Source organism: Paramisgurnus dabryanus, chromosome 8 (assembly GCF_030506205.2).
Source record: "Paramisgurnus dabryanus chromosome 8, PD_genome_1.1, whole genome shotgun sequence".
In the NCBI taxonomy this organism is placed as follows: Eukaryota; Metazoa; Chordata; class Actinopteri; order Cypriniformes; family Cobitidae; genus Paramisgurnus; species Paramisgurnus dabryanus.
The window spans coordinates 29571392-29590234 of NC_133344.1; the positions used below are offsets into that span (position 1 = coordinate 29571392).

An 18843-nucleotide genomic window follows, 5' to 3' on the forward strand; every position below is an offset into this window, starting at 1 on the left:
TAGCATCATGGTAACGAGTTTAGCAGTTTTGGCAGGCCAATACAGTGCATAGCAATCTTTTGCATTGTAGCAAACTTTTTTTTCAGAAAATAGTAAAATCGAGTTTTTTTACACTAATGTTTGACTTGTTTTTTTTTTTTTTAGATGGTCTTCTGCTGTCACAAAGCAGACAAAGAATTATATGCCTCAACGCCCTAAAAACTATACTACAGGTGAGCTGCTTGAATTTTTGGTATCAATGTTAGATTACATCAGATCTTCATTATTGTTTTCTGCCTTCACTCCTTTTTTTTTTTTTTAAGGTGACTTCTGTTGACATATCCAGCACAGTCACCATCAACACGTGCATCATCCACTATCGTCACCAGGAGTTCTCTCATTGGCTGGACATGCTGCCATGGGACCATCTCTCCAACAAAAAAGCAGGGCGTAGAAAAAAGTACAAATCACCCTCTCGCAGTCAGACAGCCATGGATTGAGCCGTAATGGAGGTTTTGTTTATTGTTCTCATATAATTGTCCTTTGTCTGTCAGGCGTTTCCCTCAGCTGGATGTGCCTGTGATGATAAGCTCCACAGTGTCCAATGTGAATGTGTCCGTGCAGTTGGGAGATACGCCACCTTTTGCAGTGGGCTTCATCTCAGCCAACACTGGTAATTGATCACTAAGGCAGAGTATTAGGCTACGTTTACACTTGTGGACTAAATATTAGCTAAACAACTTAAAATAAATGAGAATTAGAAATGTTATTTTATGAATAAACTGAAATAAGTTTTAGCTGATCTGTTTACAATAATTTAAGACTTTTAAAGCAACACCAAAGAGGGGTTTTTTTACCTTAAAATAACGTTTCCAAAAAAGTCTCAGTCGTTCATCCACTTGAAACAGGGTGAACGGCACTTTCACATTCGCTTTGCAGCCCTCTATCGGCCAAAACCGCACTAAAGAAGTTTCCAACCGTCGGGTCGCGGTCCTGTAGTTCGAGTGAAAACTACAAAAACTTGCTTTACGGCAGACCTACAATCCAATCAGAGCCAGCTTTGCTGCAGTAGGCTAAATTATTTACGACAGTGGTAATGGACAATTCCGCTTCCAACCTGTAGGGGGAGCAAAGAGCGAAAACTCTTTAGTCTTGCTTTAATTGACTTTAATTCTTTGATGTTGACAAAGTTAAATCACTTTTGATCATGTCAAAACTAATATACAACAAACAGTAGCAGCAGGTATACTTGCACTGTTAATGGAACACGCCGACTTTTTGGGATTTTAGCTTATTCACCAAATCCCCCAGACTTAGATAAGTCCAAGTAGCAGTGCTTTACCTTCTGAGAATATAGTTTCCAGTATGTATACTGTTAAAAGATGGCTGTGTCTCATATGACCATGTACACGCTGTCACTATACAAATCACAACTTTAAATAGGAAAATGTTGGCGTTATTTTGTCACTTATTGGGAGCAGTATGCTAGCTGGAGCCATTTACTTCCAGTCTCTGTGCTAAGCTAGGCTAGCGGTGGGTGTGTCAGACAGAGTTACGGGACGCACAGAGATGAAAAGGGTATGTATGGACTTATCTAACTCTGGGAGAAACGGTAAATAAGCTAAAAACACAAAAGGTCAGCGTGTTCCTTTAAGGCCAAAGTATACAGGCACACAGGATCTGTGTACTGTACGCACAATGCCTAGATTTTTGAAACCTAATGTATATTGTTTGCGTTGGTCACATATGCGCCTACTGCAGAATGTAGTTATGTAGGCCTCGGAAGTGCATTGCATTTTGTCACAATGCACATGCATCGAACGTCTGTGTAAATGTTTGAGACAAACAATTATACTGTGCGAGGCTCTGCATTCGTTCACATACACACATAAAACAGACTTTACTACGTGCTTAATAGTAAGGATCAGTCAGATAAATTTTTATGTGAGTGTTTGTCTTCTCAAAGTGTAATTAAACCTGCTGTGTCCGACAGAACTTCAGCACTTGTTGGACTGTCACCAAGAAGAGGATGTCGTGACAAGTATGACTGTGACTGAGAAAACCTCTCTGACCCTGGATCATTTCTGGTGGCGCGTGGGCCAAGGTTCCCACATTCAGCAAGCTCCACACCCAGCTGGAAAGCACGTCTGGGGGGAAGCCCTTATACTAGACTCCCTTACACTGCAGGTAATTTGCATGCTCTCGAGTGATAACTCACTGATGGATTAAGGTTTTTCTCATATTTTGCCTGATAAAGAATTGATTTGTTCTTTTACAGGGCAGTTATAGCAAGCCAAGGGCGGTGAACTCCAGCCCATCTGGGGACGTTTGTGTGGAGTCCAGTCTGAAAGGCCTCCAGCTTGAGGTATCAGAGACCTGCACTATGTGTCTCTCGCGTCTGCTTTCTGTCCTAAAACTAAACAGGGGCGAGGACATCTCCTTGCACTCCACTCTGGAAAAGCCACAGGCATGCCCGCCTCCGCTCTTTAAATTCAAACTCGGCCTTGAAGATGTCAACGTCTTCACACTTTCTAATGTTGCAGGTGAGAATGCCTTTAAGATGCCAGTTGTCTTGGGTGTGTCATTCAAATTCAGTGTGTCTTTAATAATGAATCTTTAAAAAAAATAGCATGTTAGTTTGTTTTGTTTTCTAGCACGTAAGAGTGTATTTCTGTTTTTTTAGGGGCTGTAGCAGTAAGAGTCGATACGGTGGGAGCTGAGGGATCGGGTGAGAGCTCATCCATTTCTGTTCAGGGTGTTTCTCTGGCTGTGGTAAAAGCACTTACTGAGAGTTTGGAGCCCTGCTGCCAGGCCGCCCAAACACCCAACCCCATACTGACCCTCACTGCTATCAACTTTGCTTACCACATCAGCACCCGTTGTCTGGAGGTACTACACTATTATTGGGATATCATTAATTGGATGCTTATTTGATACCAAAATTAGGAAAAAAACTGGCATGTGGGTGGGAAAATTACAAATCTTACTATCTTAGCGTAACACCGACTGTGACATTACAGTCGGGATGTACGTCTCTAACATTAAATTACACATTAAAGCGACACTCCGCTTTTTTGAAAATATGCTAATTTTTCTGCTCCCCTGGAGTTAAACATTTGATTTTTACTGTTTTGGAATCCATTCAGCCGATCTCTGGGTCTGGCGCTAACACTTTTAGCATAGATTAGCACAATCCATTGAATCTGATTAAATCATTAGCATCACGCTCAAAAATAACTAAAGAGTTTAGATAGGAAAAATATTTAAAACGTGACTCTTTTCTCTAGTTACATCGTGTACTAAGACCGATGGAAAATTAAAAATAGCGCTTTTCTATGCTGATATGGTTAGGAACTTTTCTCACATTCTGGCGTAATAATCAAGGACTTTGCTGCCGTACCATGGCTGCAGGAGGCACAATGATATTACGCAGCAGCCGAAAATAGTCCCCTTAGTAACTTTCAATAGCATAAATAAAATATTTTTGGGCACTGCATAATATTATTGCGCCTCCTGCAGCCATGTTACAACAGCAAAGTCCTGGATTATTACGCCAGAATGAGAGTATAGTTCCTAACCATATCTGCCTAGAAAAACACAACTTTTAATCTTCTGTCGGTCTTAGTACACGATGTAACTACAGAAGAGCAATGTTAAAATTGGTAGCGCCAGACCCAGAGATCGACTGAATGGATTCCAAAACGGTAAAAATCTAATGTTTATCTCTGAAAAAATGGAGCTGGAAAATGAGTATATAAGTGTCACTTTAAATTATTACAATGTTGTTACAATGCTAAAAAACAAAGTTGTGATTGTTGAGTTAGCGCTATATATGCTATATGCTAGCGTTTAGGCTGAAGTTCTACTATTGACGTTGTAGTTACGTTTTGCAGGTCCATACTGAAAAAGACAAACGTACCATTCAGAAACATCCATTTCCAATCTCCGAACAATTGGTTGTTCCTCAAAATCTGTATTTTTGTCTGATACAGGCTCAAACATATAAGGTCTGTTTACTTAATGTGAGCTGCTGACATGAGCCTCATGAGCCTTGCTGTGAAACAGCCAATCAGAACAGAGCTCAACATACTTATTTAAGATCCTTTCAAATATGGTAATAATAGACCATTTCATTCTGGGTACAAAGCCTAGTGTGGTAAATGGACATGTAAAACTGTTTCTGGATCATTTTTGCACTTAATAAAATCACATACCTTCTATTTAGATATCAGAGAACTATGTAACAAATTGTATGAAGGCATTCTTTGGCACCTTTAATATACAATAATGTCGTGCCAGTCTTTCACTATAGTGTATTTCTTTTATTTACCATATCTTTGCTGTATTAAGTTATAAGTCAAATGTAGTAGAATTGGTTCATTCTCGTCCACAAAGTAGTGTTCAACTTGATGTAAATAGTCCAAAAATAGAAAGAATCTAGATCTAAATTGACATGAACTGATTTTATAGATGAGTCTAGGTATGGAAAAAATAAAGTTATATATAAATTATATTATATATAAACAAAAAATAATATTTGTTATTAAATACTATGTTGCATTGTTCTTCCAATCTTCATATGAACAGGTTCATAGCGAAAGTGCTCTAACAATGCAATGGACCCCATCCGATCACATGTTCTTGTATCAGCACGTTACTGAGAGCCAAAGCTATTGGGATACCTTATCTGCTTCTCTAAAGCTACAACAGGAGGATGGAAAACAGTCCGCAGGTTCTTCCACCAGCCTGTTGGTGTGTATAGAGCTGGCATGCACACGACTCACTGCCCATGTGGCCGAGAAGAACTTCATCATCTTCAGTTCAGAATCTCTGTCCATCTCCAAAAGACCTGGAGCTGTGATCATGAAAAGTCCATATCTAGTCTTTAATTTTGATGGCAATGACATCTTTACCTTTACTGGAGCGGAGGTGCAGATGCTGGACGACCTTGAGGAGATGCAGCAGCACAGAAGTTCTTTCACGTTCCTCCAAACAACTCGAAATCGTACCTGGCTTTTCTCAGCCCCTAGCCTTTCCATCGAGTTCCCTTACCAGTACAACTTCTCAGAGACTTTCGACAAGGCCATCGGTGTGCAGAAGTGGCTGAAGACCCTACACAGAGCTGCCATCCCACCATCAGAGCCACAGAGGTTACCTCCGGACGTCCTCGTCCGCATCACCCAGTTCTCCTTTGTGTTCCTGGATGACGTCTTCGAAATCAAACTACGGGATAATTACGAGCTGATGAAGGATGAAAACAAGGAGAGCGCCAAGAGGCTGCTGTTGCTGGACAAGAAAGTGGCCGACCTGCGCAAGCAGCACGGCGAGCTGCTTCCCGCCCGTAAGATCGAGGAGCTCTACACCTCCCTTGAACGCAAACATATTGAGATCTACATTCAGCGCTCCAAGCGTCTCTACGCCAATACGCCCATGCGGAAGTCCCTGCTTACCTGGACGGTGACAGAACTTGAACTGGTGGCTCTGGCGGATCAGTCGCTGCACGGGCCGGAGCGGATCCGGGAACAGCTGAGGGACATTGATGGCATCAGCCCCTTTCCTAGAGACGGTCTACAGCTGGTGGTGCAGTGGTGTCGTGCTTTTAAATTCAAACTTAATGCATATCTGGGTAAGTAAAGCAAGCTGTATTAAGATAGCAAGTATAAGTTCCCAAACTTTGAACTTCCTTGCTGTCTACTGTAGAAAGGCAGCTCATTATATCTTTTATGTGTTTGCCACGCTCTGGTTCAGTGCGGATCCGGGACTACCCCCGGTACCTGTTTGAAATCAGAGATTGGGCGCTGTCGGGGCGACTGATGGGCACCGAGCAGGACGGACAGCTAAGAGCGAAGCGCAAACAGATCGTTCAGCTCGGCCAGCCGTGGGGTGACGTGACCGTTTACAGGAATATGCCTCCATTAAAGTTCTACTATGATGTTCATTGTAAGTTATGGGGTGTTCTTGAGATTGTAACCTAGCCTGTGATGGTACAACGATGGGATTTAACCATTCAAATTGTTTGTACAGCAAGCATTTCCCTCTACACTATTGTATGGGGGCCATGCTGGGATCCTGCTTGGACACTGATTGGCCAGGCTGTTGATTTACTGACAAAGCCAACAGCTGACCCCTCCCCACAGCTGGCCTGGTGGGATAAAAGTAGACTGCTTGGACATGGACGTTGGGTCATGGACATAGACCAGGCCAACCTGCACCAGCTTGCTACTGAGGTACATGCACTCTTACTTCACCATGACTGCAGAAATAGGAAATATAATGGTATACATTTTCCTGAAAACACTTTGTTGCACATTCATCGTTTGAGCCACATTAGTTGTGTATATTATATTGTATTTCTGTCAAGAGATCCTTCTAAAAGTTACACAGTGCACTTTAAATATGTAAAAATCTGTTTTAGGATCCTTACAACACCACAGAGAACCTTCATTGGGAGTGGAACAAGCTTAACTTTGACTGGAACCCTGGACAGTTTGTCTTCAAGGGTGACCTGGATGTTAACGTTAGAACAGCATCTAAGTATGTGCATTTTAGATGTTCTTTGAGTCATATAGCTTTGTATAACAATATGACCATATGTTATAAAGTTAACTTTGCTCATTCTGTCTAAAGGTATGATGATATCATTTTCCTGCATCTCCCAAACCTGTGTATGACCCTTGACCTCCAATGGCTGTGCCACGGCAATCCACACGACCACCACGCCGTAATGCTCTGCGCTGCCGAGAACGTTACGGATGTCACGTCAGGACAGCCGCATGACTCTTACAGGGCCTTCCGCTCTGAAAACCTCAATCTCTCAATCACCATGGACCTCAACTGGCACAGGGGTAAGGGGGCGTGAACACCAAGGCATTTTCGCTGACGTTTGTTTTCAATTGTTTCCAATGTAAACAGTTGGTAGGTTTTTTTGTGTTTTTTCCTCGCTCAGCTTTAAGCACCCAGAGTTGAAAAATGCTCAACTTTGAGTGAAACGCTTAGCTCATCAATGTCACTTCTCCCTCGGCCGTCCAATCACAGTGGAGGGGGGCGGGACAAATATCACAACAACCAACTGACGCATCGGTTAACGACTGATAAACAAAGCAAAAGTATCACAGCAACCAAAGCGCTCAGCTGATAAAACGGAGGCAAGCGCCCACAGTCGCCGTCCGCCTGCTGTTTTCAGCCAGGTTTAAACCCTTTGGTGCGGACGCCCCCTAAAGGTCAGAATCTAAAGCTCTATGCCGTAGGCTACACGTCAGTGCTCATTCATACCTCTGCGTCATTGTTCACATCGACATGCAATTACACATGCAGATCGCTCATAGGCAAAAAGAAATGCGTGTGAGGAAATATGATGGTTTTTTTAACCTGACCGGAGGGGTTCTTGAAGACCAATCACAGCGCTTGTGGTCTGTGTAGGACTGACACGTTGTTACTTTTTGTGTGTGTGGTGCATCAGTCCACTGAGCCGAGTCCACAAGCGAACCCTACGCCCTCAATCGATGCAGAAGTATAAATTGGGCTTAAGCGTTTTCCTTCTCGACTTAGCCAAATAATTTTAAAGCATCACCAAAGAGGTTTTTTTTACCTTAAAATAACGTTTCCAAAAAAGTCGTTCATTCACTCGAAACAGGGTGAACGGCACTTTCACATTCGCTTTGCAGCCCTCTATCGGCCAATACCGCACTAAAGAAGTTTCCAACCACGGGTCGCGGTCCTGTAGTTCGAGTGAAAATTACAAAAACTGGCTTTACAGCAGACCTACAATCCAATCAGAGCCAGCTTTGCTGCAGCAGGCTAAATTATTTACGACAGTGGTAACGGACAATTCCGCTTCCAACCTGTAGGGGGAGCAAAGAGCAAAAACTCTTTAGTGTTGCTTTAAAGAGTAACTAAACCACTGGTCAGAGCCTGACTCCACCCACTGGCAATATTTGAAAAATGCAAGAAAAGTGGGCAGATCCCAACGGAGATAGAGGGGACGAACTAAGCTTGTATCAAGTGTGTGGTGAGATCGTAACAAGGGCGTAGTGAGCTTGAACCTGCTTACGTCACGAGTCATTTTTTGGACCCACCATTCAATAGGAATTCAACTGCAGTAGCCACCGTTCAACCTGAAGAGGGCAGCAATCAGACGTTTTTAAACCATATATTGTAGTATTGAAACACTTTATATCCAAATGTCAAAAAAATTACTAAAATCAATGAACAGCACTAATAAAGCATCATTCTTACAGATCATTAACTAAAAAAAGTTGGTTTAGGGTTTAGTTACTCTTTAAAGGTCATTAAAAGTGATGAAAATCCCATTTTAAGCTATTTTTTTCTTAGAACCCTGTCAGCCCCGAATCCTCCTCTACAGCAGCACACTGCGCTGGATGCAGAACTTCTGGGCCACTTGGACCAACGTGTCCCGGCCAATCTGCAGAGGCAAGCTCTTCCACAGTCTCAAACCCAACCGCAGGAAGCTCGGCCAGCACTACAAACAGATGTCATACACAGCATCTTTTCCTCAACTACAGGTAAGACACCTGTTTCCGTACGAACGCGTACTTTCGTCAACTAGTAAATGCGTAAGACCACCTTGTCTTAAAATTGTTTCTGTTTTGCAGGTTCTTTACTGGGCTTCTTTTGCTCAGCAGAGAGGTATTCAGGTCGAGTGCAGTAATGGTCACGTCTTCACCAGAGGAGCACAAAGACTCATTCCACAGGGTGAGAGATCAGACATGCTTCATCTACTGTATCTTCTTCACGCATTTTGTGCTTTAATGGTTGGCTTTGTGTTCGGCAGCTGGTACTGTGATGAGGCGGCTGATCTCTGAGTGGAACGTCACTCAGATGGTCAGCGAGCTCTCTCTGGTCACCGTCCACCTCATGGCATCCACGTGGGACGAGACGGCTGACCATCAGACCAACGCCCAGGTGAAGAAGACCCACCTGCTCAGCCTGTCTTCACTAAGCTACCAAAGACAGAGTCAACGAATAGAGGAGGTAAAATATAAAACAGATTTAATGTGGGGTTTTTCGTTGGCGACATGGCCAAGCAGTTAGAAATAATTCCTGATTCTAATCTAGGGCTGCAAAATGATTAAGAAATATATATAATATATATATACATACATACACACACAGACACTCACACACACACACATATATATATATATATATATATATATATATATATATATATATATATATATATATATATATAACACATATTAATGTTTGTATTTAAGAAACATTTACATGTATATTTGTATATATTTTGATATATTTTATAATATGAATATAAATGAAAAATATACCGAAACTTTTTTCTTAAATTCAAATATATACATAATATATACACACAGTAGACATGCATATATTATGCAAACACAAACTTTTATTTTGTATGTGATTAATCACGATTAATCTTTTGGCAGCCCTAATTTTTATATTATAATATATTATAATTTATATGATATGTAATTATTAATACTTAATATATAAATCATATTTTTTCTTAAAATTATACATGCTTCTGTGTATTTATATATATATTATTATACACACTACACACACATTTATGATGTAAACAAAAACTTTTATTCTGCAAATGATTAATCACGATTAATCGTTTTGTTTGTCATAGGAGCTGAGCTCCAAAGACGAGGGCAATGCTTCATACACACACAAGCTGTGTTTAGTGGACCTGCGAGCCTCCTGGACCACCACCAACAGGAACATCGCTTTCGGGTTGTACGATGGCTACAAAAAAGCATCCGTCTTGAAGAGGAACCTGTCCACTGAGGCTCTGAAGGGTCTACGGATCGACACCCAGGCACAGACGAAAAAGCTAAAGCGATCCATGTCTAACTATTCACCAAACACCGCTCCAGCTACACCAGTTGTCCCCACTGCCACCCGCCCAGAAAAGAGTCAGAATGAAGGTAATGTCTTATTTTGAGGTCTGGTCGTAGCTCGTTCTGGACAAGAATTGCAAACTTATAAAATAATGGACCATGTGACTAAAATGTGAAGACACTAGCAATTGCTGGTGTGATGTAATGTAAGGTCCAAATCAATCTGAAATAACATAGATTCAACAAATTCGTAATGTTTTCAGTGTCACAAAAATGTTAAATTTTTTTGCTCAAGGGACGTCAATGTTACAGAAGTTGATCGAGGAGACGGATAAGTTCGTAGTGTTCTCAGAAGAAGATGCAGGTGTGTGCGATCAGCTCTGTGGAATCGCCGCATGCCAGACGGATGACGTCTACAACCGCAACTGCTTCATAGAGCTAGTCAACGGACAGGTACGCATTCAGTTTCACCAGCAGGAACTCGCTGCTTTTTTGGGTCTAAATATCTCCTCACTTTGTTTAGATGATGCTGCGTGGCACGGAGACTGCAGGCTGTGTGTTGGTATCTGCCGCTAAGGCTCAGCTACTGCAGTGTGAGCATCATCCCGCTTGGTACAACGACACCCTCAAGCAGAAGACCACCTGGACCTGCCTACTGGATGGCATGCAGTACTTTGCCACCATGGAGCAAAATCCCTCAGAACAGGAAGACTGGCAGCTGTGGCTGGAGGTTGGGTTTAAGATGCAAATTGCACATCATTTATAGTCGATCAAACATGGCTGTAATGCAGTCGAATCCCACTTTGTGCTCATGCAGGTGAAGAACATTGAGGAGCACAGGCAGAGGAACCTGGATTCGGTACAAGAGCTGATGGAGAGCGGTCAAGCTGTTGGAGGCATGGTCAGCACTACCACAGGTGAGACACTATAAAGATGACATTTTCCATATAGATGACAGTTAACTAACTCGTAACTCTTTGATTTAGACTGGAACCAGCCGTCCCAAGTGCAAGAGACTCAGCAAGTCCAGCGTATCATCTCTCGGTGTAGCTGTCGTATGTATTACATCGGCTACAGTCACGACATTGACCCTGAGCTGGCCACATCCATTAAACCTCCCGAAACACGGGATTGCCATGAGAAAGAAGACTTACTGAAGAAACAGGCTGGTATGCAACTTTTGGCCTTGTGACTTTGATATTGTTTAAGGACCTTCCAACATCATTTGTTTTGTTTGTTCACACCAGGAGCTGTAGACACCTTCACTCTCATCCACAACGACCTGGAGATTTCCACTAATCCAGTGCAGTACTCCATGATCTTGGATATAGTCAATAACCTGCTACTCCACGTGGAACCCAGACGCAAGGTTTGAGCCTAGATGAGAAATCTTGAATGATTGCCCGTCTCATGAGCTAATGTGAGATCTTTTTTTTTTGTTCAGGAACACAGTGAAAGAAAGCAACGTGTGCGATTCCAGCTGGAGATCTCCAGTAATCCTGAGGAGCAGCGTAGCAGTATTTTGCACCTCCAGGAGGCAGTACGACAGCATTTGGCTCAGATCCGATGTCTGGAGAAACAGATCTACTCCAACATGAGGGTTAGTGAAACGTTTTCCATACGAGCGCCTTTTACAGGCGATGTCGTCCTTGCTTATGCTGGTTTTTGTTTTGACCCTTGCAGTCCCAGACAGAAGAGTGCAGAGGAGATGAGTTATCTGATATCAACCTACGTCTGCAGAACCAGCTCAACCAAGAGAAGACAGACATGCAGATGAAGAGCGAAGAGCTTAACATTCTCATCCGGTTGGTTACCAGAAAAGTTGATTATTTAAACCCAGTTGCAAAACCTAGTGAGCTGCAGGCAGTGGTCTACTAGTTTTTTTAACAAAGTCTCTCAATACAGAAATCCAGTTGTACTAATAATAGAGAAAGTCGCATCTTTTAACCCGAATGAGTTTATTTGACTCGTACGTGTATGCAGACGAATTGCGATAAAATGTGATGCATCTCCTGGGCTACATACAACATTGTCCTGCAGGCACATGTGCGACCTACACGTACAAAATACGCAGGTTTTAATCAGGCGGTAAAAATTGCATCACGCCCACTATACGCGGACCCTCGCGTACATGTAAAAAATGGACCATGCTTTGGCTTTTCATGTGCAACCACTTGGTTCTCTCAGGTGTTTTAAGGACTTCCAACTACAAAGGGCAAACAAGCTGGAGCTGCGGAAACCGCCGGAGGATGTTAGCGTGGTGCGTCGTACCGAGATCTACTTCGCTCAGGCCCGCTGGTGTCTCACAGAAGAAGATGGACAGTTGGGCATAGCTGAGCTCGAACTACAGAGGTTCATGTATGGCAAGGTGAGTCTGCAAAGACCTTACAGTGCGTTCACACCAGACGCGGAAGAGGCGGCAAGCGCGAGCAGTGTTGGGGAAAGTTACTTTTAAAAGTAATGCATTAACTTTTGCGTTACTTTTTCTAACTTGGCTTGATCTCTTTCAGAAATTGCATGACTTTTTATGAATGAGAAGTTGGCATATTTCCAGTGCAAAAATGTCAAGCTCTGGCCTGCCATCTTCGTTCAACTGTTCCTGCTCGTCATGCATGCATAGAGTGTGTAAATCTACGTGACTACGTTCAGTTAAATTCAGTATTTTTTTTTTATCGTATTCAGGTTACGTTACTTGTAATGCGTTACCCCCAAAAATGAGCACGAGTGATTTACATGTTAAGTCAATGCAAAGACGAGAATAGGCATCCTGCGATGCGAATTGAGCGTTGACGCGTGATTTGCGAAAGTTGAAAAATCTGAACTTTGGCAGATTTTCACACCGGTTAACCAATCAGGAGCTTGCTCTAGCAGTGACGCGATTACAGGAAGCGAGCGGAGGCAGAAAAACAAAACAACAATGGAGGACATCATCGTACTTTTACAGGAATTAAAAGGATCTTGTTTGGAAGAAAGTGAGTGAGGAGGTCGAACAATCTTGTAAGTTTACTCAATTTGAGCTATATAAGCCCCTCCCATGACGGGAATTTACGCGTGAATGTCTCGAATGACTACAATTTCACACGTCCAACTACGCGCAAGTATTTTTGCTACCTCTTCCACGTCTGGTCTGTAAGAGGTTCGAAATTGCTTAATGGTTTTTTGGTAATCATTACAGTGGGTCAAATGTTAACTACTGTGTATGTGACTATGCATAGTGGGCTAACAGGATGTTTTTCTTCACAGTTAAATAAGTCTGATGACACAGCAGAACATCTCCTGGAATTGGGCTGGTTCACCATGAATAACCTGCTACCCAATGCTGCTTACAAGGTACGGCTCTCATTAAAGATTTATCTTTGTTGCATGATAGGACGACAATATCATGTGACTCAGTTATATATGAAATTCTGCTGTCTTTGACCTTTAGCCTCTGTGAAATGTCTTCACATTTACGTTTAGGCCAGGGGTGGGGAACCCTGGGTCCTGGAGGGCCACTGTCCTGCAGAGTTTAGTTCCAACCCTAATTAAACACACCTGAAAAATCTAATTAAAGTTTTCAGGATTACTTGAAAATTTAATTCAGGTGTGTTTGATTAGGGTTGGAACTAAACTCTGTAGGACAGTGGCCCTCCAGGCCCCAGGGTTCCCCACTCCTGGTTTAGGCAAATGTACAAGCAAGGGCAGGGCACAGCTTTGCAAAGCATAGTTTTTTTTTTACTCGTACATGTACCGTATTTTCCGGACTATAAGTCGCTCCGAAGTAGTAGTCGCATCCATTAAAAATAAGTAATGAAGAGGAAAAACATATATAAGTCGCACTGGACTATAAGTCACATTTATTAGGAAAATTATTATTCCTTTTGGGGGCATTTTGTTTGTTAAGTCTTTCTCCGTTGTCTTTAACTCTTTCACCGCCAGCATTTTTCATGATTTTCACAAAAGTTTAATGCCTTCCAGAAAATGCTCCTTTTTAAATATATAAACATATAATATATAAAATAAAAGAACAGACCCTCTGCTTTCAAACAAAAAAAACGTTTTATCCTACCTTCATGCGTTCTGTTTTTATCACCTCTCAAATATGTGTAGGTTTCATCAAAAACAGCAAATTTTGAGCAAAAAGCTGAGATAATTCCATTTTTGTGAAGGACTTTTGATAGAGATCAGATGCAGAGCGATCTTTAAAACATACACGGACATACAGCTGTTTGCCCTAGGGTAATACTTCCGGTTTTTAAAAGTTGCGGAAGAGCGCCACCTGGTGGATAATAGCGGCATTGCAGATTGACGAGATCTCGTCAATGGCGGGGAAAGAGTTAAAGGCTTAGTCAATTTTCTTTAAAAAAAATCCAGATAATTTACTCACCACCATGTCATCCAAAATGTTGATGTCTTTCTTTGTTCAGTCAAGAAGAAATTATGTTTTTTGAGGAAAACATTCCAGGATTTTTCTGATTTTAACGGACCCCAACACTTTTTATGTTTTAATGCAGTTTAAAATTGCAGTTTCAAAGGACTCTAAACGATCCCAAACGAGGCATAAGGGTCTTATCTAGAGAAACCATTGTCATTTTTGGCAAGAAATATAAAAATATGCACTTTTAAACCACAACTTTTCGTCTTCCTCCAGCTGTGTGACGCGCCATCGCAACCTCACGTAATGCCGTGGAAAGGTCACGTGTTACAAATATTAAAACGCACATTTGCGGACCATTTTAAACAATAAACTGACACAAAGACATGAATTAGTATCATTCGCCATACAACAACGTCAGAACGGTCCTCTTTCTCCACACTTGTAAACACTGAGGCGTAGTTTCGCATACGTCATCCGTGACCTCTTGACGTGATGAAGTATTACATGAGGTCGCGCTGGCGCGTTACACGACCGGAGGAAGACGAGAAGTTGTGTTTTAAAAGTGATTTTTTTGCCAAAAATGACAATCGTTTCGCTAGATAAGACCCATATGCCTCGTTTGGGATTGTTTAGAGTCCTTTGAAACTGCAATTTTAAACTGCATTAAAACTGTTGAGTGTTGCGGTCCATTAAAGTCCATTAAAATGAGAAAAATCCAGGAATTTTTTCCTCAAAAAACATAATTTCTTCTCAGCTGAACAAAGCAATACATCAACATTTTGGATGACATGGTGGTGAGTAAATTATCTGGATTTTTTTAAGAGAATTGACTAATCCGTTATGTTAATGTTTCAGTTAACAGTTTTTTTCAGGGGTAGGCTACAGGATCAACATGTATCGCCCTCTTGTGGCTGTAGAAGGTAATGTTTTCTTTTGGTTAATATTAGTCAGTGTGAATTAATTTTGACATATAAGTCACACCTCACTATAAGTCGCAGAACCAGCCAAACTATGAAATAAAGTGCAACTTATAGTCCTGAAAATACGATACACAGACGTTCGACGCATACGCATTGCGACAAAATGCAACGCCTCTCTTGAGCTACATACTACACTCTCCTTTAAGCGCATGCGTGACATACATGTACAACGTACGCGGGGTTTCAAAAATCCATTGATGCGCATGCAGTACATACGCACTCTACTGATAACGAAAATTGCGTCACCCTCCCGTACACGTAAAAATACTTCATACCATACTTCAGTCCAGTTTTGAAAATGTTGAGTTTTAGACATCTCTTTGTAGTCTTAAAACCTTTTGCTTGGTTTCTCTTGTGCAGCATTTGAGGGTAGGTATGGTACGGGTAAAATCGTACTGTATGTTTGTTAGTCAACACATTTCCTCTTTCATACATGCCTGCTAAGAGATTTCATTGTTTGTTGGGACAAACCTCATTTGATCACTTGCTACTTGATCATCCATACACATTTACTTTTGACATACAGTGTTTATTTATTTACTGCGTGATTTGTAACCCTGGACCACAAAACATAAGGGTCCATTTTTAAAATTGAGAATTATACGTCATCTGAAAGTTGAATAAATAAGCTTTCCATTGATGTATTTTTGTTGGGATAGGACAATATTTGGCCGAGATACAACTGTTTGAAAATCTGGAATCTGAAAGTGCAAAAAATCTGAACATTGAGAAAATCACCTTTTAAATATCTGATGAAGATATGAAGATTTTTACTTAATATCCTAATGATTTTTGGCAAATTATGTAATAATATCGATCATTTTGACCCATACAATGCATTTTTGGCTATTGCTACAAATATACCCGTGCTGCTTGTGACTGGTTTCGTGTTCCAGGATCACATTTGTCTTTTTCATTGATGTTTTTACATTCATTCAGGTTTGACTGCCAGAATATGCAATGATTGCTTTCGCTTTGCATTTTTATCTAAACTAACGCAATGGATGTTGTGTTCTTAGTGTTGGGTTTTGTGTTGTAGGTGGTTTTGCGTCCTCAAAGCCCCTGCCAATCAGGACGCCAGCTTGCACTGCGCATCTTTAGTAAGGTCCGCCCCCCGGTAGGCGGGATTTCTGTCAAAGAACACTTTGAGGTAATTCTCATAAAGCCTACAAGTTTTAACATTGTATATTTTCTGTAAATATTTGTAACTGTATACAAATATTTTCCTTCGTAGGTTAATGTGGTTCCACTCACCATTCAGCTCATGTACCAATTCTTTAAAAGGATGATGGGATTTTTCTTTCCTGGAAGAAATGTGGAAGAAGAGGAAGTTGGGGATGAGGAAGATAAGTTCAGACTGGTTACTACAGGTTTGTTAACTTACAAATTACAAAAGGACAAAATTACTAAGAGATAGCAAAGACACAAATAAAATTGTTAAAGTTTTGTGTTAAATTGTCAGCTGTCAAACTTTCAGTGCTTGCGCTTGACACAAATGAAGAGTTTAGATGCAAAAGCCACTTAATGCCACCTCCGTCAAAAATTAGATAATGAATGTAAATGAATGCTTTTTTAGGATGAATACATTGAAAGTTTGATCAAAAAAATGCTAATTACCTGTACCAGGAAATCATTCCAGACGCACTTAGCGGGTTTTGCATCTGAGCTCTTCATATATTTGCAAATAGATGGTATGCACCACTCGCAGTGTTAAAGGTGACATAGAATGATTGAACAGTGTATTTATCCTTGTTCTGTGATGTGACATGTAGACAAAAAAGTTTTTTGGGGGGTCTGTAACGCTTTAGAAGCTTCCTAAAATCCTCTCTCAGATAGCTCTATTAGGGTGGGGGATTTTAAACAAGTGGTTTTGCACCTATTTGGCTCCCCCTACGGGTTTAACTTGCAATCTCATTACTGATTGGCTGACTTTGCTGCCACTCAAAAAATGTAGCCAATTATTTTAAAGTGGAGGGGCAGTGAGATGCCTGTGATGTCATAAGCATCAGTTTTTCAGATTGGGCCGTTTTCTGGCTGACATTTCTAAAAGAGGAATTTCTATGAGACTGAGATGTTTAGCATGTCTAGCACTTTTTGTATGTTTGTGAATGCGGGTAGACTACCATTATTCAACAAAGACAAGGTAAAAATGGTTTTTCATTCTCTGTCCCCTTTAAGATCTTAGCACACTGAAATCAAAATTTTTTGTTTCTATTTTGTTGTATTCCTCATCCTTAAAATTTGTCACGTGCACAAACCTTGCATACTTAAGTCTGATGCGTAATAATTAATTAATTGTGATAAAACAATAAATAAATGACATGAACAGCAAGCTTAGTTAACTTGAGCTCAATACTATATAGTGTTTTGTACACCCTTTGTTTTGAAATCAGTACCTGACATCCTGTCTTCCTGGCTGTTTCGCAATTATCTGCCTTTTCTTTGTGCTGCGAGCAAGGCCGCGTTATCCTAATGGGCAACATGGGCTGCAGCCCAGGGCCCCGAACACTAGGGGGCCTCCGAGACAATTCTTTTTTGAGTTTTTTTAAAACATTTTGATTGACGTAATTATGCGTAAGTGCTACCTAGAGCAGAGGCCCCCAACCACTGGGTCGCAAGAATGTTCTGAAAAAAAATTGTATAATAGCTACGTAATAGCTTATGGGATATTTTGTCCTTTAAGAGGCGACAAATAACATCGATCATTTCCACTCTTGTACAAGGCCGCGGTCTCTCTGGGACCTTCAGCCCACCAGGAAAAATTATAAATGGAGTACTAGATTAAAACCTTGGATACTGTACATAATCTATGCCGACAGCATCCAAGACATAATCTATTAAAGACTTCTCCCTGTATTAATTTCGTGTAAGAAGGCTGTGTCTTTATTTCTTGTTTGTGTATGGATCGACTTTTTTTTTAGTTTAACTGTTGGATGGATACATGAATAGACATCTTCTGTGGTAAGTCCTTACATTAAAAAAAATGTATATGCAAAAGCGAAGTTGTAAGATAAGGCAACATGCATGTTTATTCTGTTTCATGTTTATTTCGTTTCGTTTTGTATAGCCCTTTTTATTTTTTTATTTCTGCACCCGTTGCAACTGCGAGCAGCAGAGCAACCTGCCTTCGCTTTTTAAAAATAGTATGTGTTGATAATAAACGTTTAAACTAACATTGTGATATGCTGAAAATATTTATTTAAATAGTTGTTATTATAGGCAAGTGTTGATTTGAGAGGCTCAATTCCTCATACATGTCGTCTTGCTGTCGGCCGCTAACCACTAGTTATCATAAAAATTTTAACAAACAAAAACTGCTCTAAAATGTAAATAAAAAAGAAATATAACTATTTTGCAATTTAAAACAAAACTGAACTGCTTTAATTGCTGCAAGAGTACAGCTGTACAAGCTGTGTAAGCAGTTATGTTTTGCTATTTCTGCGGATTTCTTTTGCAAAATCTATGCGGAATTTTGCAGAATAATTTAAAATGTTTTAAAACGATCCGAGAGAATGTGTGCTGTGAATATTACAAAACAATAAAATATTTTATAACATATTATACATTTTATTAAAGGATTACCCTGAATTAAACTAGACCAACATGAACCAACAGATAATGGATAATGTGCTTTCACGTCCATAGAGTTTTATATAATATACATATATTACTCTCTACAGTG

The 18843-nt window shown here is 40.8% G+C and overlaps 1 protein-coding gene across 3 annotated transcripts in view; it reads left to right on the forward strand.

The window, feature by feature from the left end:
* Window positions 1-18843, forward strand: part of LOC135771276 (bridge-like lipid transfer protein family member 2) — a 34730-nt gene that overhangs the window by 3686 nt on the left and 12201 nt on the right. For 2 of the 3 annotated variants that reach the window (XM_065281462.1, XM_065281463.1), the window contains exons 11-36: window positions 145-212; window positions 303-439; window positions 534-652; window positions 1973-2166; window positions 2258-2522; window positions 2663-2868; window positions 4567-5605; window positions 5728-5919; window positions 6004-6206; window positions 6395-6513; window positions 6607-6824; window positions 8311-8501; window positions 8592-8691; window positions 8771-8970; window positions 9614-9911; window positions 10120-10277; window positions 10348-10554; window positions 10642-10741; window positions 10811-10993; window positions 11072-11193; window positions 11269-11424; window positions 11508-11629; window positions 12012-12192; window positions 13068-13154; window positions 16201-16311; window positions 16396-16531. In XM_065281462.1, coding sequence (XP_065137534.1) covers window positions 145-212; window positions 303-439; window positions 534-652; window positions 1973-2166; window positions 2258-2522; window positions 2663-2868; window positions 4567-5605; window positions 5728-5919; window positions 6004-6206; window positions 6395-6513; window positions 6607-6824; window positions 8311-8501; window positions 8592-8691; window positions 8771-8970; window positions 9614-9911; window positions 10120-10277; window positions 10348-10554; window positions 10642-10741; window positions 10811-10993; window positions 11072-11193; window positions 11269-11424; window positions 11508-11629; window positions 12012-12192; window positions 13068-13154; window positions 16201-16311; window positions 16396-16531 — 5112 coding nt within the window. The other variant, XM_065281464.2, reaches the window with a different exon arrangement.